The sequence below is a fragment of the Cryptomeria japonica genome, chromosome 4 (assembly GCF_030272615.1).
Source record: "Cryptomeria japonica chromosome 4, Sugi_1.0, whole genome shotgun sequence".
Classification (NCBI taxonomy): domain Eukaryota; kingdom Viridiplantae; phylum Streptophyta; class Pinopsida; order Cupressales; family Cupressaceae; genus Cryptomeria; species Cryptomeria japonica.
The window spans coordinates 490,304,745-490,329,789 of record NC_081408.1 but is presented as its reverse complement, the minus strand read 5'-3'; the positions used below and the strand labels follow the sequence as shown (position 1 = coordinate 490,329,789).

Below are 25,045 nucleotides of genomic sequence, written 5' to 3'. Positions count from 1 at the left end.
AGATGGATAATAGGCAAATCTTTACATTTGAGTGACCGTTTAGGAAAGAGGGGACATTATAGTCCTCCCTTCCTGGGATTGCTTGCCCTCAAGCAACTGCAAAGCTGGATGTTGAAGTATCATCTCTCCTTTCCACGTGGCATCCTTTAAAGGCAAGTCCTTCCAACAAACCAAATATTCTTTGATCACTCTGCTCCTCAACCTCCTCTCCCTAACATCCAAAATCTTAATAGGAATCAACATCACTCGACCCTCCTCATCCAATGGAGGCAACTCAGGTGAAGAAACAACATGCTGTCCAAGAGCTTTCTTCAAGCAAGACTCGTGAAAGACATTATGTATCTTACTTTTAGAAGGTAACTCAAGCTCATAGGCCACCTCTCGAATCCTCCTCAATACTCTGTATGGACCATAAAATCGAGGCTTAAGTTTTTCTACCCTACTCCACTTAAGTGTACTCTGCCTGTAAGGCTATAGGCGCAACAAGAAGACCATATCTCCAACCTCAAATGATGGCTCAACTGGATGCCGATTTGCATACATCTTTAGATGATTTTGGGCATGCTGAATATTATCCTTAAGTGCCTTACGGATATCATGATTGTCCTATAACTAATCCCGAGCTCTAGGTGCTCTACTATCACCTAATGCCAAGTCTACAAAAGATAAGGCATCATAACCATACAATGCTTGGAAGGGACTCATACCAATGGACATGTGGTAAGTAGTATTATAACAATATTCGCCCAAATACAACCATCTCACCCATGCCTTTTGCTGCCCCGAAACAAAGTTACGTCGATAACCCTCAACCCATATGTTGACTATCTCAGTCTGGCCATCCATCTAAGGATGGTAACTAGTACTAGGGGTCAACTTTGTACTTGCTAACTAGAATAGCTTCTACCAAAAGATGCTCATAAATCTACTATCCCAATCACTGACAATGGTCCTAGGGAGGCCACAGAGTCTAAAGACCTCACAAAAGAATAGCTTTGCCACTTGAGGTGCTATAAAATCAGCTGCAATAGAGAAGAAGTGAGCAAACTTTGTCAATCTATCGAAAACCACATAGGCACAATCCTTCCCCTGAACTCTCGGAAGACTAGCAATAAAATCCATAGATATACTCTCTCACTACTTCTCTGGAATAGGCAATGGCTATAGAATACCAGTTGGAAAAGTATGCTCTGACTTGTTCTGTTGACAAGTCACACATTCACGTACATAACACAAGTCATCATCCTTGAGACCCTTCCATGAGAATATCTCTAAACTGTCTTTATGTCTTGAAATAACCAGGATGTCCTGCAAGTGGTGTGTCATGGATGGCGCACAAGATCTTATCCTTCAATTTTGATCTAGGTACCAAATAAATTCTGTTCTTATAATAGATAACATCATCAATCACCATGTATCTATCATCCTGAATCTGATCATCGATAATCTCACATGCAAACTGATTCTTGGAATACTCAACTAAAAGTTGAGATTTCCAATCTGCTGAAATCTCACTCATAGAGTACAGTGGAGAAATTGTAGGCCTCCTAGAAAGTGCATCAAATAAAACATTCTTTTCCCCTTGACATACTCGATGTCAAAATCATATGCCTATATTTTGTTAACCCATTTTTGCTGGCGCTCATCAAGCTCTCTCTGCTCAAGGAAATATTTCAGACTGTTGTGGTTGGTCCTCACCACAAACTTCCCACCTACCAAGTACTGATGAAACTTCACCAAAGCATGCATAATGGCGAGCATCTCCTTGTCATAGGTGGAATATAATCTCTCATTATCCCTCAATTTCGTGCTCTCATAAGCAATGGGATGACAATTCTGCATAAGAACCACACCTATACCCTCTCTTGATGCATCACATTCTAAAACAAAGGGTTGAGAGAAATCTGGAAGAGCTAGAATTGGACAAGTGCTCATAACCTGCTTGAGCCTATCAAATACAACCTGTGCCTCATTTGTCCATCTAAAAGCACCTTTTGCGTGAGATTTGTCAAAGGAGTTGCAAGGTGTGAATAACGCTTCACAAACCTTCTGTAATATCCACATAAGCCTAGGAAACCCCGCAAGTCTGTAGTATTCGTAGGTGTGGGCCAATCAAGAATCACCTGAATCTTTTCTTGATGTACCTTAACCCCATCAACACCAATCACATGCCCCTAGTACAAGATCTCTGTAAGCCCAAATTCACATTTGGACATCTTGGCAAACAAGGACTGTGCCTCCATAATGCCAAGTACCTCATCCAGATGCCTCATGTGGTCCTCCCAAGTCTTGTTGTATATCAATATGTCATCAAAGAACACAAGCACATACTTACACAACTGCTTATTGAATATATGATTCATGCATGACTGAAATGTAGGAGGTGTATTAGTAAGGCCAAATGGCATCACCAAGAATTCATAGTGTAATGACATCCGAACGCCATCTTATGTATGTCCTCATCACGAACACGTATTCGATGGTTTGATTGAAGATCAATCTTCGAGAAGTACATTGCTCCATGAAGTTCATCCAACAACTCATCTATGCACGAAATGGGATACTTATTCTTAATGGTATTCTTATTTAAAGCATAGTAATCAATGCACATGTGCATAATGTCATCCTTCTTCACCAAAATTACAGAAGAAGCAAAGGGGCTAGAACTAGGCCTGATATGTCCTGTATCCAATAACTCACGAATAGCCTTCTCTATCTCATCCTTAAATGCCTTAGGATGACGATAGGGAGTAGTGATGGCGGACTTGGCGCCCTCCTCAAGCTCTATCCAATGCTCAAAACCATGATCAGGTGGTCTACTAGGAGGAATATCACCTAATACAACACCATATATGTCCAACATTGTCTAGACATCAATATGAAACGAATTCTCATTAGGTGAAGTAGGTAATTTGGATGAAATGAAACACTGTGCTGCCCAAGCAATATCATTATGTCTAAAGAGAGACTCCATCCTACGTACTGAAACTACCATAGGCCCACCATCTAAAAGAGCCTTCAACACAACCTTCTTGCCATCAACCATGAACTCTAACTCCATCCTCCTAAAATCCTGAATGTACTTGCCAAGTGATTGCAACCATTGGATACCCAACACCGTATCAATCTCACCAAGACCTAAAACATAGAAATCATCAGTCAAGGTGTAATCACCCATTTGTATGCTAAGTTGTGGGACCCTCCTGGTGCACCTCATAGTAAAACCATCTGCTATGGTCACACTGAAACCAGGGAAGTCCTTTGCCTGTCGTCCACGCTTAGCAACCAAACCCTCATCAATAAAATTGTGCGTGGCACCACTGTCAACAAGGCAAGTCACATGTTGTCCCTTAATTACCCCCTTCAAATGAAAGGGATGGTATCTAGGGACTCCTGAAAGAGTGGCAATGGTAAACATTGGATGTATCCAATGTATCATTACTGCCGAGCTCAACTTGTGGAGCATCTTGTTCAACTTCACCATTGCTGCCCTCATAAATTGTATCTTGTATATGCCCATTATCCACATCTGAATAAACCTCAATGAGATGCGCCTTGCCTTTCACAAGGCATTTGTGTCCAGGCTCCCAAGGCTCGTTACACGAGAAGCATAACTTCTTCCTCCTCAACTCATTACGTGTCTCCTAATCCATCCTGGGAGGAGGTGGTGTACTCTTGTGCTTTGTAGAAAACCTCTGAAAAGGCTTGGAGCCCCCAGAAAACTTCCTATTCGATTGATAAGAAGTAGGTGGTGGTGAAGTATCAAGGTCTAAGGTAGTCTGAATAGCCTCATGTAATGTCTTAGGCTTAAGAGCCTTGACCAAACCTCGTAACCTGTCATGTAACCCCTCAATGAAAAGCATCACCACACATCTATCTTGCATCTTTGGAACCATAACAACAATGTGTTGAAACTCATTAATATAAGTTTCAACATATCCAGTCTGTCGCAACAGTGCAAGCTCTTTGTAATATAACTCAACATCCTTAAGGTCAAATCTAGAAATCAACCGCTCAATAAACTCCCTGTAAGAATGAATGAGTCCATGGTTCTGGGTAACCAAACCATGATGCCACCGGTCATAAGCCACACCATCCAAATGTAATACTACAAACTGAATAGCCTCGTCTTCAGGCATTGGCTTAAGTGAAAGGTAGATGTCTAGCTTGTGCACCTAGGCTTGTGCATTGATTTTCTCGCTACCATCAAAGGACGATTAAGTGAGCTTACTAGTAGCTCGCTTGAGGTCACCACTCTGCTGTTGTCTAGGCCATCTATCACCTCTGGCCCTCAGACTGTCTCTGCGCTGTAGACAATATTGGTGTAGAGGGAAAGCATCCCTAACATGCCGTGGAAGGTGTGCCCACTCATTACTAGCCCCCATGACTACATCCTGGAACTCAACGCCCTCCTATGGGTCTATTGGTGGTGGCTCATCTCTAGGAGGAAAATGAGGCTGCATGGGTTTGTTTGTTGTCCGTATATGAGTCCTGTCATGCCTAGGAGAACCAAGAGCATTGTTTATTGATGAAGGAGCTCTACTACTCCCACGGTTGCCTGCAACTGAAACAAATCTATCAATCTTGTCATGTCTGCCATGCCTATCCCTAGACCGGTCCATATCCAATCTATCAAGGGTTCCACTTATCCGCTCTAATGCTCGTGCAATCTAAGCCTATGTATTAACGAGTTCTAAATAACTCCTGCTCAAGCTCTTCTTGCTGAATTTGTCTCTCCCTCTGTTGAGGACTCCTATTACCATCTTGCATATCACCCATATCTGCCCCAACTGGAGAATCCGTATCAAAATCTAATTCCACTTGTGCTCTTCTGCGAGTATAATATTTGTATGGTCTAGTCCTTCAAGGAAACATAGAAATAATCACAAGACCCTCAGGCTGGCAGGATCATAGCTCTGATACCACTGAAAGATTCCCAACCAATCTGATTTGATGTTGCTGATTGAAGGATTTCGGAATAGTTTTTCAAGTGTTTTGATTGAGTTTTGGTACCAACAGTTGAATAAGGGTTTAACATGAAGCATATGCCATTGGAACAATGTTTTTGGACCCAAATTACAAAATTATAATTGACTGAAAAAATTCTGAGTTCTGATTTTTAATAACAGCAAGCTAGTAATTTTCAGAATTTATAGAATTGAATCAAATATGCATACCTTGTGTCCAACGCTCAACCGGTGATGGATTTTATTGGTAAATTCAAGGAAATCACAGTATAAGAGCATCCATTGAGGTACAATGACTCCAACTAGCTTTATTTGCATCAACAATAATTATCAAAAACAAATATTGTATGAAAGAGTATAATTGCAAAGTCCCACACCTGGCCTGCAGGCAAGATTATTGAATTTAATTGAATTTTTCTCAATTGGCCTACCAAACTGAATCATAGAATCTTCCTGATGCTTGGTAGATTCCAAATCTTGCTGATGATAACCTCTGAATACCAAATCTGCTCAAACCCCAATGTCTCTTGCTTAGTACGGCCAGCAGGAAGACATGTATAGCTGGTGTAGTGGTACGATTGGCTTAGGAAGGTGTTGATGTGTATTTTGTACACGACCAAACACAGAATAAAATACCCAGAGGTATCTTATCCTCTCTTGAATAAAGTCTCCGAATGCTGAAGATGTCGCGAAAAGGATCAATCGGGATGACTTCAAGGTTCTTTTTTGTAGGATCTCTACGTGTGGATAAGCACCAGTGGTCGTTGTGTATGCTGTTTCTTCAAGGGGCCTTAAGTACTTTCAGAGAAAGCTTGTCCGTGTTACTTTCTTTCCAAATGAAGGAACAGGATTTTCCTAACACTAACATATTTCAAAAAATGTCAAAAGATAAGGGTTTCAAGGAAGGAATACTTGAACTAATCCTAAGAATGACTCAATGAAGACTAGATTTGATAAGATTCTACCAATTTCAGTATCGCCAAGAAATTACAACTCTACTGAAATTGATGCGATCTTCTAAGGGGATTCAATAACTTTCGAATCATCAAGGATATAGATACTATCATAGAGATACATATCAATACTTCCAAGAATGATTGATTCTTAATCAATCTCAATGTTTCCAGTTGACCACACAAGGCGTCCTCACAATCAGTAAGAAGCTAGTGGTTTGGAATGTGAATCTTATCAAAGATCAAGCACAACACTTCGTCCTTCAAACTTAAAACTTAAATGCTATTTCAACCGAGAGTGATTCAAGAAGATAAACAATCATGAAGGTAGCCACAAGTATTGCAATAAAACACCATAACTTCAATATTTTATTGATCTCATAGCCAAATGGACAACAATTGTTCAAAATTCTTTCTTCACTACTCAATCTTGCTACAACAATAACTTTCTAACTTTCTTCTCTCTAAGCTCTCTCTCTTTTCTAACCCCTTAAAATGAAATGAGTGAGGGCATATATAGCATCCTCAAATACAATGAATGGCCCGGATCAAAAGAAGATCAACGACTGAGATTTTGACACCTAAACCCTAATTAGGGTTTGTTACAAAAAAAGTCCCCATTTAGATAAACATTACTAATCCATAGCCAATAAAGAATTGGCACAAATACCGAGGAGACATAGACCGATAGGAATTAAGTTGCCACATCATCCTATAACAACTTTTCATCCAGAATTTTGTTCCCTTTCCTATGCTCTTTCTTAGCATATTCAATGAATCTGGACACAATTCCCTCAATCTCAGCAATCGGAATCTCAGGAAGATTCTTCATTCGTTCTTCCAAGTGAAGGACTTGATCAAAAGCAGTGAGAAGAGTCGTCTCCCATCCAGGTTCAAGTTCTTTGGTCTTCTCAATCAGGAACATAGTAGTGTACATTTGATCTCGTTGCTTATCTGTGATGATGTTCTCCTTCTTGCAAAAGATGACCTTGATTCTATCCTCCAACTCTTGGATGTCCACATCTGTCTCGATCTCGATCCGCCTGTTAAGAATGGTACACAACACCTCAAACACCTTATCTTGAATTGGATGAATGATGCCTTCAACTCGGTTGCATCTGGTGTTGACGTCTTCAAAAAGGACTTCCTTCATCTGGAGCAGAGCTGATCACTGTAGGAGGCTATGGGCTCCTCCATCCATTATCTTTTCTTGCGTCAGAATCCGTCTTGGTGTTTCTCTTATCACTTGTAAGACTGGGATGATAACATCTCTAGTATGAGTGAATGCAGCTACAGTTATCATTAGATTATGGATAATCTCAAGGACTTGGATAGCTCGATGAACTGTCTTCATCATTCTTGTTGCAAATTCAACAGCTACCTTGTGAGATTCATCAATCCAAGAACTCATAAGTTGAACTAAGCTCTTCACCCTTTCTGCCTCACCTACTGATTCAAGAGGGAGTGCATGTAAAGGAGATACTGCTGGATCCTGACGTCTCAAGGGCTGATTAAGATGACTAAAATAGTTCCTCCAAGCACTGACCTCTCTCTCAAGCTTCTTATTCTTTTCCACTTCTACTTTAAGTTTGTCTTTAAGTGCTTCAAATGAATCAGTTGCTTCTTCCATTGCTTGCTTGGAGGTAAGTGGACCAAGCTCAAATGTTTCTAAGTCATACTCTTCTGCAAGAATCTCATCCTCATATTTGTCCACCACTGGTGTAGCTACCTGCACTTTCCTGGATCCTGTCTCATCTTTAATTACCTTAGACATCTTTGTGGCCTTCTTCTTCTCCATTACCTCATGAGAATTTCCTATAAGGCTTTCCAAGTCAAACACATCTTCTTCATCTTCAACCACAACTACCCTTGTTAGTCTCTCTTTCAGCCAATCAGGAATGGCAGATCTTGTTTCCCTCACTTGTATTTCTTTAGGTAGAGGTCTATCTTCCCGGAAAGGAGATGTTGCTTCATCATCATTCTTTTCTTCATGTTGCTCATTAGCACCGACTTGGGGAGATTGACTTGATGAATGCTGAGGTGTCTGTCCTTTCTCTTGTTTATCATTCTGTACCATGGATTCCATAGACTCGTCAATTTCATATACTATCTTCCTCTGATCTTCCCCTTGACTTGCTTCCTTTTCATGCCTAGAAGATGTGCTTGGTGGGCGATCAGGATTTGTTTTCTGCTTCTTCTTGGAAGGTTCTCTCTTCTCAGGTCCTTCTTTCCTCTTTGAGCCTTTGGAATGAGAAGTATTCTCACTCACACTTGCTTCTCCTTCTTCTGGTCTTGCTTCCAAGGTGAATGTCATAGATACATTCTGCTTCTTCAACTTTTGATGCTGTACATCCACCCATCTGCGAGTGCAGGATAAAATGGGAGCCATCAAAGCTCTCAAGTCTAAAACCTCAGGCTCATTCCAATCTATCTTCACTTCTTTGTCTTCTTTCTCATAGGATGACTGGAGGTATCTACCATTATCCTGGGCTTGATCGGCTACTCTATAAACTTTGCATTTCCTGATGAGATCTAAGGGTAGTCTGGAATGCATCTTTCTTTTGACCTCTAAATCGCCTGGGACATTCATCCAAAAGTCCTCCACTTGAAACTCATGCTTGTACTTCTTGCCGACTGTCTCCTCCATATAACCATGAGGATCAAAATTCTCTCTTGAGGCAAAGGATGTGAATGAGTATAGAGATAATTCCTTTTCTGCATCTTCCGCGGCTTGAGTATTAGGACAAACTTCAACTGAATTCCCTAGTATGATGGGCACGGGAATTCCATTTCCATGCTTGTGTCTGGATGCCTTCGCATAAGCTGCCAACTGTCTAGTCACCTCAAGTAGTACTATCCTGTCTGTTGGATATCTTGGCAACATGTAGGGAGGTGAAGGACACCCATGAACTCTGATGTATGTAAATTTTTGAAACTGAATGAACCATGCACCATGCTTCTTCACAAGCTCTTGTGCGTCTAGAGACAGTCGATTGTGAATCCCACCTTGCAATATCCTGGTAATATTCATCGTGAAGGTGTCATTGACTAACTTGTAGTCACTTCTAGGTGGATGATGCAGTTGAACATAAGAATCACAAACTCTTATTTCTCCGGGTCCTCTTCCAATCACTCCTCTGTGAGGTAGCCCTGCATACTCGAAACTCCTGACCAAGGCATATATAACATATGAGCTCATATGGAATGATTTGGTGGGTCTTAGCCTTCTCAACTGCACGTCCAGACAATTGCTAATGATTCTGGCCCAATGAAGCATTCCTTTTCCTTGGACGATCACTTGTATGAAGAAGAACATCCACTTGTCGAAGAAGAAGGCTTGAGAAGCACCTGTAACTCGATTGAGCAAAGTTATCAAGTCCCTGTATTCCTCCTGGAATTCAATCCTATGTGGTGTATTGGGAATCTTGTTCAGGCGAGGCCGACTTTTGAGCAACCAATTCTTATTGATGAAGTTCAAACAAGACTCAGGATCATCTTCATAGATCGACCTTGCTCCTTCCAAGCTCTTGTAGATCATGTCTTTATGGTCCGGAAGATGAAGAGCTTCGCCTATAGCTTCCTCTGAAAGGTAGGCTAAGATGTTTCCGTCCTTGGTTATGATCATCCTTAATTGTGAGTCATAGTGGCGGGCACACTCGATCATCAACTCATGACACTTGACTGCGGGAGGGAAACCTGCAGCCTTGATGATACCACTCTCAATTATCCTCCTCGCAACAGATGATGGCTTGCCAATGGAGGGGACCTCTCGAAACTTCTTCACATTGAAGTTTCCTAAGTTGGTGTCTCCGATATTATTCCACTTGGACACGATCCTGGTTTCCAATTCGTCGCTTCTCTGATCTTCCTTGATGAGAGCCTGCCGAGTAGTAGATCCTCTGGCTTTGGGGGTCGTCATTTGATGCCTACACAAAAATTTAAAATTAGTCTTTAAGCATCATACCTTAAAGCATAGAATTTAAGACCTTTCAAGGGAATAATTCAAAACATTAATTTGAAAATGACATGATAAATCAAGAATTATATATTCTCAAATTAATTATGAATGGAAATTAGATTTTCAAGACTTCGACTTTAAAAGATTGCTATGAAATCAAAATAAGTCTTGAATGAGAACTTCAAAAATTTGATTCTTCATACCTCCTTTGAAAGCTTAACTATGAACCTTGGAAAATGGAAGAAAGAAGATCAGATTTTGCTGGATAAGGATTGAATTTTGATCTCCCTTTGGATGAATTATGTCTCATTTAACCTTCAAAAGAAGTTCGCCTTCCACTAGCCTCCAACCACTTAGCAAATTCTGGAAATTAGCCTTCAATTTAGCAAGAAATTCGCTTCCAATCTGGTATAATTCGCTCCTTCAATCTGCTCTTGAAATTCGCATGAGAAGAATAATGAATGAATGATTTGAAAATGCTACAATACTCCTCTCTTATATAGGGCGCTCACCCTAATTAACCATGAGGCCGACCTAACAAATTAGCAATAAAAGAAGATAAAATTCCTTTTAAAAGGGGGCCGACTTGCTTGTAAAAGTAAATAAATGAATTTGAGCACTCACCTTTATTTTTTTAAATTTTAAAATTAATTTTAAGACTTGAAAGGTGTTCTTTATATTTATATTAAGGCTTAAAACTTAATTAACTAAATGGTAAAGGAATTAGTTCATGCGAATTTGATCTAGCTTCTCCAAATGTCTTAATTTTGGCAAATTTAGTGAAAATTGAGGAATATTGAGGTTTGATTGAGGCTTAATGAAGTTTCCTTTCTCCCTTGGGCATTGAAATATCCAAGATGATGAAGGTCTAAACCACTTCAAGGCTTATTTAAATCTTACATCCAGGCTTGTTCACTTCATGAATTGAAATTTTCACAACCAATATTTGCAAATTTAATGTCCTTGTCTTCACAATCTTGCGATTTGCCCTTGACTTAGTCAAACAAGGTTGAATGATAGGCTTTTGTGATGATTTCGCCCTAGACCCTTTGGAAGGGTCAGGAGCGATTTTTCAAATTAAGCCTTGAATATCTCATTTCCTTGACTCCAAAATCTCCCGAAAGGCGAGCTCATGTTGGTTTTGCCCTGACAAAGTCTTGCATTTCAAATTTTAGCATTTCTCATGAGCGAATTAGATGAAAATGTGATTTTTGCCCTCGACCCTTTGGAAGGGTCAGGGGCGATTTTTACTTTTTAGGTCAAAACTCACCTTAGCCTAATCATTAACCTCTTTCAAGGCAATCTCCAGGGTCTATTCATCTCAATCCCTGAGTTGGCTCATCAAATTTTGAAGGAAATATTGTTCTTTTTGGGAATTTTGCTCTGGACCCTTTGGAAGGGTCAGGAGCGAAATTCTCTCCTGAGCTCAAAATTCTCATTTCTTGAAGGTCTAAATTTCTTCAAGGCATTCCAAATGGCTCCTTTTACTGTGATCCACGCCTAGTTTTACTTGAATTTTGGAGGAAAAGGTGTCTTTGATGTTTTCCGCCCTGGACCCTTTGGAAGGGTCAGGAGCGATTTTCCTTGCTTAGGCTTACTCCTCCATCATTTTGACTTCAATCCACCCCTCAAGGCTAGGCAATGGTCTTATTCATTCATTCCACCCAAGCTTGGTTTGATCTTGCAAGGCAAAATAGGGGATTTTGAGATTTTCGCCCTGGACCCTTTGGAAGGGTCAGGAGCGAAAATCCTTCTCTGACCTAGAATCATCATTTTTTTGAAACAAACATCCACTCAAAGGTGGTCTCAAGGGCCTTTTCTACCTTGGTCTAGTCTTGCCTTAGCACAAACTTGAAAGGAACATGTTGGTTTTAGGATTTTCGCTTTGGACCCTTTGGAAGGGTCAGGAGCAAAAATTAGGTTTTAGGGCAGTTTTCCAATCCTTTCATTTTCAAATCACTTCCAAGGCATAAAACATCTTGCCTCACTCCTCTCCAAGTCATAAAAAGCAAAATCTTGTCTTAAATTTGCAAGAAAAAGGGAGAATTTGGAAATTTCGCTTTGGACCCTTTGGAAGGGTCAGGAGCGAATTTCTCTCTTGGCTTCAAAACTGGCATTTTAGCAACCCAATTTCACTCTAAGGCAATCCAGATTCTCATCTCGCACCCTTGTCCAAGCTTAGCTTTGTCCAAAATTTGGAATAAAGGATAGTTTTTAGGATTTTCGCTCTGGACCCTTTGGAAGGGTCTGGAGCAAAAATCTCTCTTAGGCTCAATTGCTTCATCTTTTCAACCTCAATCATCTTTAAAAGGCAAAAACACACTTCCTCACACCCATTCAAGCCATAAAAACTAAAAAGTTGTCCTGACCTTGCAAGGAAAATAGGTGTTTTTAGGAATTTTGCTCTGGACCCTTTGGAAGGGTCAGGAGCGAAATCCACTATTTGGCTCAATTCCTTCACTTCTCAATGATTTCTTAGCACTTCAAGTCATTCCCAAGGGCAATTCCTTCTATATTTCACCTTATCCCATACTTGTCTTAGCAAAACTTGATAGCAAAGAGTGATTTTGAGAAAATTCGCTCTGGACCCTTTGGAAGGGTCAGGAGCGAAATTCTCAATCTTGACCAAAATCCTTCATTTTTTCACCTTGAAACTTCTTTGCTAAGTGGGATTTCATGTTTCATCCTGCTAGGAATAGGATTTCATGTCCAAGAAAGGCTAAAAAACAGGTTAATAAGGAATTTCGCTCTGGACCCTTTGGAAGGGTCAGGAGCGAAATTGCCTTTCCTAGCCAAAATCCTTCATTTTCATGACTTCTAAACATGCCTCAAGGGTTTCAACATGTTCATTCTTCCTTTCATCATGCCTTTGTCACCTCAATTTGTCCAAACAAGGCAAGAAATATCTCTTATAGAGATTTTCGCTCTGGACCCTTTGGAAGGGTTAGGAGCGATTTTTCATTTTAGGCCTATTCCATGATCATTTCAAGTTGAATTCACCTCTCAAAGGAAGAAAACACTACTCCTCTCTCATCCATGCCATAAAAATCAAAATTTGACTTGATTTTGCAAGAAAAATAGGTAATTGAGGAATTTTCGCCCTGGACCCTTTGGAAGGGTCAGGAGCGAAAATTCTCCTTTTGGGCAAAATCCTTCATTTTTCCAAGTTAAAACATCTTCAGGAGGCAAAAGCAAGTTGTTCTTGTTTCATTCATGCCCAAAAAACTTGACCTTCTTCATTGCATAATGAGAGGTTTTGGGAATTTTGCTCTGGACCCTTTGGAAGGGTCAGGAGCGAAATTTCCCTTCTTGTACAAAATTCTTGATTTTGCATGCTTCCAAATCTTCAAAGGTATCAAATGATGTCCAATCTTCCCTCCAGGATACCCTGCACATCAAAAGTTGGCCAAAGTTAGAAAGAAATAAGCTCTAAGGTGATTTTCGCTCTGGACCCTCTGGAAGGGTCAGGAGCGAAATCCACTATTTCAGGCCAAATTGCTTAGTTTTCAAGTTTCAAACCACCTCACAAGGCAAAGTTAGGTCCTTTTCCAAGCTAAGAACAAGGTTGCAAGTATGTCCAAGGCAAGAAATAGGGTTTAGGATGAAATTCGCTCTAGACCCTTTGGAAGGGTCAGGAGCGAAAATCTCCTTCAGGTATCATCTTGCTCTTCAAAAAATCAATCCTATCCCTCTCCAGGCAAGAACGTATCAATCTACCCTTAAACATGCCCTAGAAAGCATCATTCAGTCAAAAATGAGAAGAAAAAAGAGGTTTACAAGGATTTTCGCCCTGGACCCTCTGGAAGGGTCAGAAGCAAAATTGACATTTTCAAACTAGATGTTACCTTGATTCGCTTCATCCTCTATCAAACTTGATCAAACCAACTCCTTTTCTTCACTGGCTCTGCTCAACTGACTTAGATAGGGAAACAAACAGGACCCTGACAAGAAAACCTTCCTTCACTCTAGACCTGACCTGAGACCTATTCTCCCTGTCCTCTGATCTAACCAACTTGACTCTCTTGAAAGGCATGCTTCATTCTGGTAAACTTGAGGTTTCAGGCAGACGACTAACAACTCCCCAAGACAAGACTAGACTTAGCTTGAAAGAAACCCTGAAACGAGCTTCCAAGGTTTAGCCCTAATCTAGCCAGCCAGGTAGATCACTCACTCACTCAAAAAACCTAAAGGCAGAGAGAAAAACAAACAAAAGGAAAGCAAAACCTAAAGCAAAAAGAGGGGGTCCCCATTCTAATGGGGCGATGTGTGAAATGGTCACAACAGAAGGGTACGACCAGCTTAGGAGAGTGTACTGTAGGCAAAAGGGGATCCAAATCCTTCTAATCTGCATACCAATCGGCCATTATATTCTGGAGATGATTTCCCATGAAGTTCTCCAGAGAATGTTACCAAACAATGCCTGATCGATCTCCAGGAAGCATTTATTATTGATGAATTTGCCTAATGTCAATGCACCAAATCTTTGATGCTTATTTGCTGAAAGTAAACTGTAAACCTGCTTGTAATTCAATCGATGGAAACCCTGTATGGATTTCCCTCAATAATGAACTGGGTTCCCGTCCAATTCACAATTCTCCAAGGGGTTTCATCCTTAGAAGAATACCTGGCACAAACTGTTGGAGAGATCTATTTGGAAAACAATTTTCATAATCATCATAATGAGCAAATAAGAGAATGAATTCTCTTTTATAAAAACCCTATTCCTTTTTGGATCCCAACGCCTCATTTAGCTTCATTTAATTTTGTTTTCAAATCCACATGACGTGTCCAAGTTGAGGGTGCGCCCAAGTCTAGGGGAATTAAATGATTTTACTTTATCATTTCAATTTCCCCTAACTTTATAATTTAATGTTATAAAGTCACTTTATTACTCAAATATTATAAAGTTACTTTATAATTTGAGTTTATAAAGTCACTTCAATGAAAATTGCTAGTTTTAGCAAAAAGGTAACTTTATAATAAAATAACATTAATTGCTCATTAAATAAGCCATCCAAGTGCCAATCTCTAGCGTATAAGTCCTCCCATGACAGGAATGACATCTCCTATCCACAGGATTTGCCTACGGAGACGGATAATAGGAAAATCTCTACATCTGAGTGACCATCTAGGAAAGAGGGGACATTACATGCTATGTGGTGGCTTGAAGTTTTGTGAACTTGCATTTGCCATAGCCATCTAATTCATTTTGATCCAACAGCTTGGGCAATCTCATGTAGGGTTTCTTAGAGTTGTTGGTGGGTGGATGTGTCAATGGTCGATTATTGCTAGATCATCTAGTGGGCCCTCACATTTTTACTTTTAGCTCTTGTTATGTACATCTTATTTGTTCATATCATCAGCTAGTGGCAATATATGTTTTATATCACTTTTCTAGATCAATCTATGATCTCATCCTAAGTGTTTGACTACCATTGATCGTTGTGATTGTTTTGTTCATTAGCTAGTTTTATTGCTTTGTTGAACCAATTTGTTATCTCATTCTATGTGTTCGAGTACCATTGATCTTTGTGATTGTTTTGTAGTGGTATTTTGGTAAGTGTCAAGCTCAAATAATGCAATTTGTCCATTTGTGTGAGGTGGCCATGGAGTTGAAAGGAAAACTGAGTGGCAAAGCATTGCAAATGTTTGTTGATTCTAATTAGATCAAATGCTCCATGGGATCTTGAAGCCGTTTTTTCATGTTTAATGGTGTTATGAATGAGGATTTATTGGCTGCCATGAATAGTAAGAAACATTTATTCATCCTAGTGGCTTGTGATTCTCTTTGGGTGGACATCATATATTTTGAATGCGAATTTGGATGCCTTTTTGAAACCAGATCTTCTCACTAAAGCGTTTAAGGTGCAATAACTCTCCTATAACTTTAGTACGAGTTATTTTTTCTAGTGTTGCAAGTGGTTGTGTGTGATGTCCCCATCCTATTAACCAACATAGCTCAATTTTGTCAAGTCGCTTGGAGAGTCAATTTTGCATAGGTGCGTCAAAGGATATTACAAAGAGAATTCAACAGTGATCAAAATACTAATACTAAGCATCGATCAAAGCATCAACTAATATCGGTATCATCCAAGGGTGATTTATAATGAAGTTGACTAGTCAATTAGTCATAATTATTTAAGATGACCACTAGAAATCGAAGCACTAAGGCAATCCTACCGTTCGAAGTGATTAAGCAACATTGATACTGTAGGTGTTAATGATACCGATGACAATATTGATCACAACCATTTTAAGGAAGTATCTATGTCTGCGAATGCATGAATGTGGTTGACAAGAATGCATCAGAATTATTTATTAACGATTCAATCTAACAAGATTCCTTAATGGAATCATGAGATCACCGTAGGACATACGATTAATTCCTATTACTAACAATTCGAAGAAGTCAGTATGACTCTGAATATCAATTAAATCGATAAGCATTAAAACAACAAATTATGCAAGTCATTACAAGCATCGGTAGTTATGACCAAACCGATTGTTATGTAGAAAGACGTTGGAAGGAGACATATCTCCTTGATCTCGAAGAGGTGCGACCATTCAAGGAAGAAGTTACATGTGATTGTGGAAGTTTGTCTCTTATTGGTAATCCATTTTGGATCACTCCTTGTGAGCAATTACCTTGGGCATACTATCGGTTGCATAAGGAACAAAGTCACCAGTCAGGGAGGACACCATATCTTATTATAAAGGAAGAAATACCATGTGGAGGCCTCTTATCTGACAGAGATATCAGAATTTAAGGAAAAAGACTTCAACAGAAATTCAGGTTTATTAATATTAGAAGAAGCTTGCCAAAGTGCTTTGTGGGCCCACCCAATAATTATTCAGAATATTATAAGTAAAGAATATTCCAACAGTATTTGCAGAAAAGGTTGAAGATTTCACAACTTTTGTTGTGTTTTTAGCAGCAGCTCCACTATAGGGAATGGGGCCCACTTGTAATATTTGGAGATATTGATTGTGTTTTTAATTTCAACACCACTTAAGCTTTTACAAGGAATTTGGGAATCTTTGTTTGTGATTTGAGTAATCAATACTACCAAAGGGTTAACAAATATATAAGAGGAGTCAACAACATGCTGAAGAATTTTGTTAGGGTAAATCAGAGAGAGTGCCAAGATAAGTTCTACTCTTTTTAAATTCAATATTTTAATGAAATGTGCTCAGTTTTAATAAAGTTATGTTTATTAATATATTACCATTCTCATTTTAATTTGAAATTGATGTCTCAGGACTAAATTATGGCAAGTCTGAAATGAGGACATTACAAGTGGTACCAAAGCTTTGATCCTGCCATCCTGCAGGGTAAACACGAATTAATGAATCCATGTCTTAAAATTACACAACTATGAAATGTATAAGTAATCCATGATGAATATATTTAGCAAACTACTATGATAGTAATATAAGGAAGTACAAGGAGGGAGAACGGTGATGAGGTCCTCCTCTAAGTAGCCCACCTCATGGTAGTTGACCAGTGGTCCCATGAGGCCAAGGGGGTGTAAGATGGAGTCCATCACTCTTGGACTTAGAGGGGAAGGATGTTTAGGACACCCTATTGTATCTTTCGAAAATTCTATCATAATTGATCATTAACAAAAGGAGATAAAGATGGAAGTGATGAAGGGGAACGGTGATAGGATACCTCACTAGGTAGCCCACCTCATGGTAGTTTGACCGGTGGTCCCATGAGGCCAAGAGGGCTCTTTTTTCACTCCGCTCTTGGGCCTAGGGTAGAGGGTCTCTTGGACACCTCATCATTCTTCTTACTCCCACCTTCTTATGATTGAGCTCCTATAAGGAATTGGACAAGACTATGATTAAGCTAATTTATGCTTAAAATTATCTTTCTTAGAAGATTTATATTATTAATAGTTTCCTAACCTAGTTGCAGGATTTCAAACAAGGTTTGACAACATTTGTAATTGTTTGTATACTCCGTGCTTGCATATAATCATATGTATATTTTAAGTAACTGTGTATACTCCGTGTCTACATATATTAATGTGTATACTTTGTGTTTTCATGTGTATGCTCCTTGTTTGATCCATACTTGATATATGAATAACTAGGAAGATATACTCCATTTAAAGTCATAGATGTATGACATACTAATATATGACAAGAACACCCTAGCTTTGATACAGAGAGATATCCGGGATATTGAGCAAGCTTTAGACAATCAAATTATATAAGGAAAACAAAACTTGCAAGGACTGGTTCAAGAGCAAACTAAGATTGCTTGAGGACAAGCAATTTCAAGGAGGCGAGACTGTGATGTCCCCATCCTATTAACCAACATAGCTCAATTTTGTCAAGTCCCTTGGAGAGTCAATTTTGCATAGGTGTGTCAAAGGATATTACAAAGAGAATTCAATAGTGATCAGAATACTAATACTAAGCATCCATCAAAGCATCAACTAATATCGGTATCATCCAAGGGTGATTTAGAATGAAGTTGACTAGTCAATTAGTCGTAATTATTTAAGATGACCTCTAGAAATCAAAGCTGTAAGGCAATCCTTCCGTTCGGAGTGATTAAGCAACATTGATATTGTAGGTGTTAATGATACCGATGACAATATTGATCACAACCATCGTAAGGGAAGTATCTATGTCTGCAAATGCATGAACGTGGTTGACAAGAATGCGTCAAAATTATTTATTAACGATTCAATCTAACAAGATTCCTTAATGGAATCATGAGATCACCGTAGGACATACGATTAATTCCTAATACTATCAATTCGATGAAGTCAGTATGACTATGACTATCAATTAAATCAATAAGCATTAAAACAACAAATTACACGAGTCATTACAAGAATCGACAGTTATGACCAAACCGATTGTTATGTAGAAAGACGTTGGAAGGAGACATGTCTCCTTGATCTTGAAGAGGTGTGACCATTCAAGGAAGAAGTTATATGTGATCGTGGAAGTTTGTCTCTTATCGGTAATACATTTTGGATCACTCCTTGTGAGCAATTACCTTGGGCATACTATCGGTTGCATAAGGAACAAAGTCACCAGTCAGGGAGGACACCATATCTTATTATAAAGGAAGAAATACCATGTGGGGGCCTCTTATCTGACAGAGATATCAGAATTTAAGGAAAAAGACTTCAACAGAAATTCAGGTTTATTAATATTAGAAGAAGCTTGCCAAAGTGCTTTGTGGGCCCACCCAATAATTATTCAGAATATTATAATTAAAGAATCTTCCAACAGTATTTGCAGAAAAGGTTGAAGATTTCATAACTTTTGTTGTGTTTTTAGCAGCAGCTCCACTATGGGGAATGGGGCCCACTTGTTATATTTGGAGATATTGATTGTGTTTTTAATTTCAACACCACTTAAGCTTTTACAAGGAATTTGGGAATCTTTGTTTGTGATTTGAACAATCAATTTTACCAAAGGGTTAACAATTATTTAAGAGGAGTCAACAACATGCTGAAGAATTTTGTTTGGGTAAATCAGAGAGAGTGCCAAGATAAGTTCTACTCTTTTTAAATTCAATATTTTAGTGAAATGTGTTCAGTTTTAATAAAGTTATGTTTATTAATATATTACCATTCTCATTTTAATTTGAAATTGATGTCTCAGAACTAAATTATGGAAGTCTGAAATGGGGACATTACATCGTGTATGTTTGAGAAGAGAGATTTCCTCAATTTCCCCACAAGTATGGTGTATGTTTTCTTAAGCATACATAGAAAATTCAAATTTGGTGGCTTGAGCTTTGTTTGTGGAGAGTTTAATGATTGAGAGATGTAATTTAAAAAAATGCCATGGCGTAACTCCAAATTTGTGACATTTGTCTTGTTAAGCCCCAAATTTGTAGGTCCACAATCTTGGAATATGCTTGTCACACCTTCAAGGCTAGGAATGCCTTCAAGAGGATGAAACAAATGCTCATCAATAGACTGAGGATGATCAAGAGTCTACAATGAGTGGGTAAACTGACTCGCTCTTTGGCCTTAGCTTAAACCTCAAAGGGTGTTCCTAGAGGTCTCTTTAATAGGTTTACATCAGTTAAAATGTAACAAAGAATAACAACTATACTCAACTATATAGTTGACCCTAATTTCTATTACTAGGTCAAATATAATCAATTGCAAAATACGTCTAGGAACACCCAAACAAAGTGATAAAGGCTCGAAATGGAGCACTTCCCTCTACTAGTTCACATGCCCCTTTCTAGGTATGTATGACCAGCGTAGGAGGTATAGTCCAGCCAAGAGGAAAGGTACGACCTCTACAATAATCTTCACAAATTTTCTCAAGTCTCCACTATTACTCATTAGCATCTTGTAATCTCACTGTAATTGGGAATCACACCCTTGCACACCAAAATAAGATTTAAACGCATCAAAAAGTCTCCATTAGAACACAAATGTAAAAATAACTTGCAGCACAAATTGGAATGTCTTCACTTTCAGCACTAAGGCAATCTCTGTATGAAGTTGCTCCAATGGATGTGGAGGGTTTTTGTCCCCAAAACCCAATATTTTCAGCCAAAAGATGACTTTTGGATGAAAACAATCTTTCCAGCTAGAAGGGTTTTTGTCACTGAAACTGGTATTCCAAGAGGGTTTTTATCCTCAAGAAATATGAGAAGAACTCATATTCTCACTTAGAGAAAATAGCAAATGCAATATTCAGTCTAACCTTTTTTCTCTACACAACTCCTTCAATAAATACTTTTAAGGTAACCAGATAATTTCCCTTTTAATAATTCACTTTTCTCCTCAATAATAAAATAAAGTGACTTTTTGAGAACTTTTAATTAAATATTATTTTTAATCATCCATTTCCATGTCACTTTTAAATAATAACCTTTTAAGTTACTTATACCTCATGCCTAGTGCTAACACTTTTTGGCCCTTTTTTAAAAACAATTTTTGACGTAGGCCAACCTTCTTCAAAATAAATAAATAAATAAACACAAGTTGCCTTTATTATATAAAGTTGCCTTAAGACAACTTAAACTATTTATTTAATTACTTTTGTCCGCACAGGGCAAGGTCTTAGAAAAGTTGCTCTCTAAGGATGTTTGAAATCTCCAAGAATTGTGGAATGCTCCTTAAAAGTTGGATTTGCATTTGGAAAAAACCATTGTATTCATCTTGATACTTGGAACACTTTGCCATTGCCACATTGTTTTGATAAAAGTAGACACTCTCCAAGAGTGTTGGAATGGATCAAAAAAGGGACATTATAAAATGTGGTGAGAAGAACTATATAGCTGTGGCTATACAATTCCCTGAATCATTGCTAACCATGATGGAGACATGCCACTGCAGAGATGTGCATTTACAGACCCTTTATACACTCTACAAGATACATTCATTCATTTATACAAAATACATTGTTTCATTTATAGTTCAAACATGCATTGTTTGATGCTCTACAACAACCTAAGAGTTAAGTAGGCCCTAAAATTGGCTCGGTCACCAACCATTTGAATGTAAAACTCATTGTTATATGTAGATCTGTTGTTTTGGTATCCAACACTCTCAAGGAAGCCTTAGGATGATAAAATTTGGATGACATGAGAAAACCCATCGTTCCTTGCTCATAACCATCCACATTTTGTGATTTGCATTTGAAATTACGTGAAGCATGGAGCAACATCATTCAAATCTGCAAAATACCTTTCCAAGTTGTCATTAATGACACCTTTGGAGTATGGAGAAACCCCCAAAATTTGTTGAAGATTCTGCCATGAGATGGTGTTTAGACATTGGGTTGTGAAACCCTAGTTTTAGCATTAAATCAGGGCATGCGATGTGCTATTCATTATTCCGATTCAATCTGCCCTCTTTTGAATAAAAAACGGTTTCTAGGCACTTCTAAATCACTGTTGATAGTTGTAGGGCCTTACTAGCCTCACTAATGGTTTTCTGGGCTGTCTAGGGTGTAGGTGGAAGTTACTTTCAAAAAGCACGAGTTTTGGACTTTGGATGTTGAGGGTGACATATACTTCATATCACTGTTGTGGCATTAGGGATCAATATCAAGCATGACAAGGAAGGCATGCTAAAGGGTGGGTATGGTGGGAAGTCTAAACAAGGAAATCTGATGAGAAATTGTAGTGGAAAATGTTAGGGATTGGGGTTTGGGACTACCTCATGATAGGGACTCAGGGAGGGGGAATTTCAATGGGCCGATACATATAAAAGAAAGTTGGACTTCAAGTGGATGGTATGATGGGAAGGAAAGGTCCGAAAGGTTGACAAGGAATAAAGGGAAGTGGTGATGAGTGGAATGGTATGCTTGGTAGAGAAACTGTGACAGCTCTAGCAATTTGCACAAACTTAGACTTTTTAACCTACAACCTAAACACTTAAGACTCTTTTTTGGAAATTTGGCAATTGCAACATATTATAGGTGCATGGTGAATGGCCAAAGATCGCACTTAGCAAATTTAGCAACTTAGGACTCATAAAATTTCTTAGATCGGTTATACATATTGGATTCGAAGTAGGGTTAGACACACAAAATGGAAGGGGCTGAAGCAAAATTTGACTCTGCAGAGTCCCAACATGTCCTAAGATATGTATAGAAATCTTTAGTTGCAAGATTTGGTGCAGGTCACAACATTGATTGTTACATTCTTTCCCAATTCTCTCTCTTTCTTTCGCTTCTTGCTTCTTTTGGGCCTTAAATATAATGAGCTCCTACGAGTTAAGGGGAGTCTTGAGGATATTTTTTGGGTGAAGCCCAACTATTTCATATTTTTGGGCGTTAGAATAATTGTATCTTAGTTATTCTCAAACCTTTGATACAAATATTTAATTTTCCTTTACCTCTTGCATTGTTGTTCACCATGTTCACTTTGGTGATTGAAGTGATCTTGCTTTTTGTGTTCATTTTCTTTGCCTGGAAGTCTTCTTCTTTCTTTCCATTGTTGTTCAGATTGTCTTGATCTGTGTCAGGGATTGATTGATCTCTTTGGAGCGGATTTTGACCTTGTGCATGCTTCTATTCTTGCCTTGCAATGCTATAATTTTAAGTGTCTCTTTGTTCTTGTAGACTATTGGATCATGTGTATAAACCCTAGCACTATGGAAAGATCCCCTTCTATTGGCTTATGGCCGTCATAAATCAGGTTTTATTTTCATGTTTTTCCTTTCCCTGTTTCCTCTTTCAAGTGACAAGTAGTTGCCATTGAAAATCTTACAAGGAGCTGACCTTTGAATCTTGGAGGTTGATTTGCAGGTTACATCCCACATTTGCAAATCTTTCTATTAGTGTGCTGTATGCACATCGTCGATAAAGAGTGCACTTAGCCATTGTAACTAGTGGCTACAATATTTGAGCATCAACATCTCCAAGGACAGCCCTATGAGTATATAGCCTCCTATTCTGCTTTATCGTTGCTCTTATAGCCAAGCAAAAGGGACCTTTTAATAAAATTTCTAGATGAAATGCTAACAGCATATCTAGCCCTCACTGGACCAAGAATGCGTTAAAAATGCCTTTGTAGTATACCACCCCCGGTTGGCTGATGCAAATTTGATTTTTTTTTTCTTTTCGAAGGTTTATTTTTTCCTCTGATTTTTTTGTGATTTCTGAGTTTTTTCTGATTTTTTTTTTTAGTTTTGGATTGTTTGCAAATTGGAAACAAATGCAATAAAGAGAGATGATTGCTAGAAATGAAAGGGACAAATACAATTGCAAGCAATAACAATTTTTTGATATTTATTTGATAAGAGGGCTGGCTACATACTCCTAACAGCAAATATAGGTCTGATACAAAATCTGGGTCAGCAAATAAATTACCAATGGCTTGTGGAAACACCATCGAACACCTTCATTGAGACTGATCCAACTTATAGTCTGATTACTAGGTCTGTTCCGCTACAAAGAGGCCTGAAAGCCCTAGTTTCCATCTAGGGTTTGGCTGGAAATGATCATTAGATGGTACGGCCAGCTGGGGAAATTAAAATAATGCTGATATGTGCTGAAAGGAGACCCTGATCTGCAATAATACCTTCAAGTCTGCAATACCATCTCAAATAGAAACTCTGTGATGCCTGCAAATGAACACCTTGATGCTGAATGCCTTTAAAAACTGAATAATTTTGACCCTTGGAGGATCTTTCACCTCTGTAGAGTTGGTGTCTGTTTTATCATCTACCAAACATTAGGATAAGGTATTCTATCCTCTCCTGAAAAATCACTACTGATTCCAAGATCTATATGTGCAAACAAGCGACTTTAGTGGAATAGCTTCTTGGGTAGTGTATGCTGAAATTTTCAAGGGGGACTTACGTTTGACAAGTATTTTTGAACTGCTGGACTTAGATGGATTTAGCAATTTAGGCTCTTCTCTTTTTTTTTGGGATTTAGACTTTCAAAAGAAAGGGAAAAAGGGATAGAGTTCAGGGAGGCTAATCTAATCCTACGAATTCTAGAGACGGTATCAACTGGGTGCTCTCGAGAAACCAAACCTTGCTTCGCCACGCTAGGGACAACTACACAAGGCCGGTGCAATCTTCAACGGGTTGTGCTTATGATCGAGATGTTGGGATGCACAGGGGATGGGCTCAGACTAACTTTGCACGGTGAGATGGAAATCATCCATACACCAAAAGTATGAGCGGAGACACACCATCAATTGACACTTATCAAATCCTTCATTCAAATTAACAACAATGAAAGCAAATCTAAGTTAATTTTAACTAAGTGTTGAGGCAATTGAAACCATGCAGATCATTCAAATAATAGAGATTACAAAGCAGCGCACATGCAATATATTATCTGGAAATGACCTTAAGCAACAATACATCAAAAACCTCACCCTCTCCAAATGAGAGGAGGTAGCCTTATATAGTTTTCAAGAATAAATGAACGGCCGAGATCAAACAGTGATCAAGGGCCCAGATTGAAAGCTATAAACCCTAATTAGGGTTTCCCAAAACTAACTACCCTCGACCAATTACATTTGGGACACTTGTCCTTCTTGCTAAATATGAACCATCAATGAAAATAGAAGGTTGTTGCATTGTGAAGTGTGCCCTTCTAGAAGCTGCTGGATAAGTCAGGTTCATCGAACCTGGACATGCTGACTTGGAGTGATCTGATTGGTTGGAAAATGACGAGGCGCCACCTCAACGTGTTGGATGTCTTTC

At 38.8% G+C, this 25,045-nt stretch overlaps 2 protein-coding genes across 5 annotated transcripts in view; one reads left to right on the top strand and one right to left on the bottom strand.

The window, feature by feature from the left end:
* LOC131060388 (inositol transporter 1) overlaps nucleotides 1-25,045 on the top strand; it is a 132,942-nt gene that overhangs the window by 22,055 nt on the left and 85,842 nt on the right. The gene's annotated exons all lie outside the window — the stretch shown is intronic.
* Nucleotides 3,645-4,139, bottom strand: LOC131875180 (uncharacterized). The gene has a single exon (XM_059219221.1). The coding sequence runs from the start codon at nucleotides 4,137-4,139 to the stop codon at nucleotides 3,645-3,647; it is 495 nt and encodes a 164-aa protein (XP_059075204.1).

Excerpts from the sequence above, each read along its gene's own strand:
- LOC131875180 (XM_059219221.1), bottom strand. The coding sequence starts at position 4,139 with ATGCCTGAAGACGAGGCTATTCAGTTTGTAGTATTACATTTGGATGGT.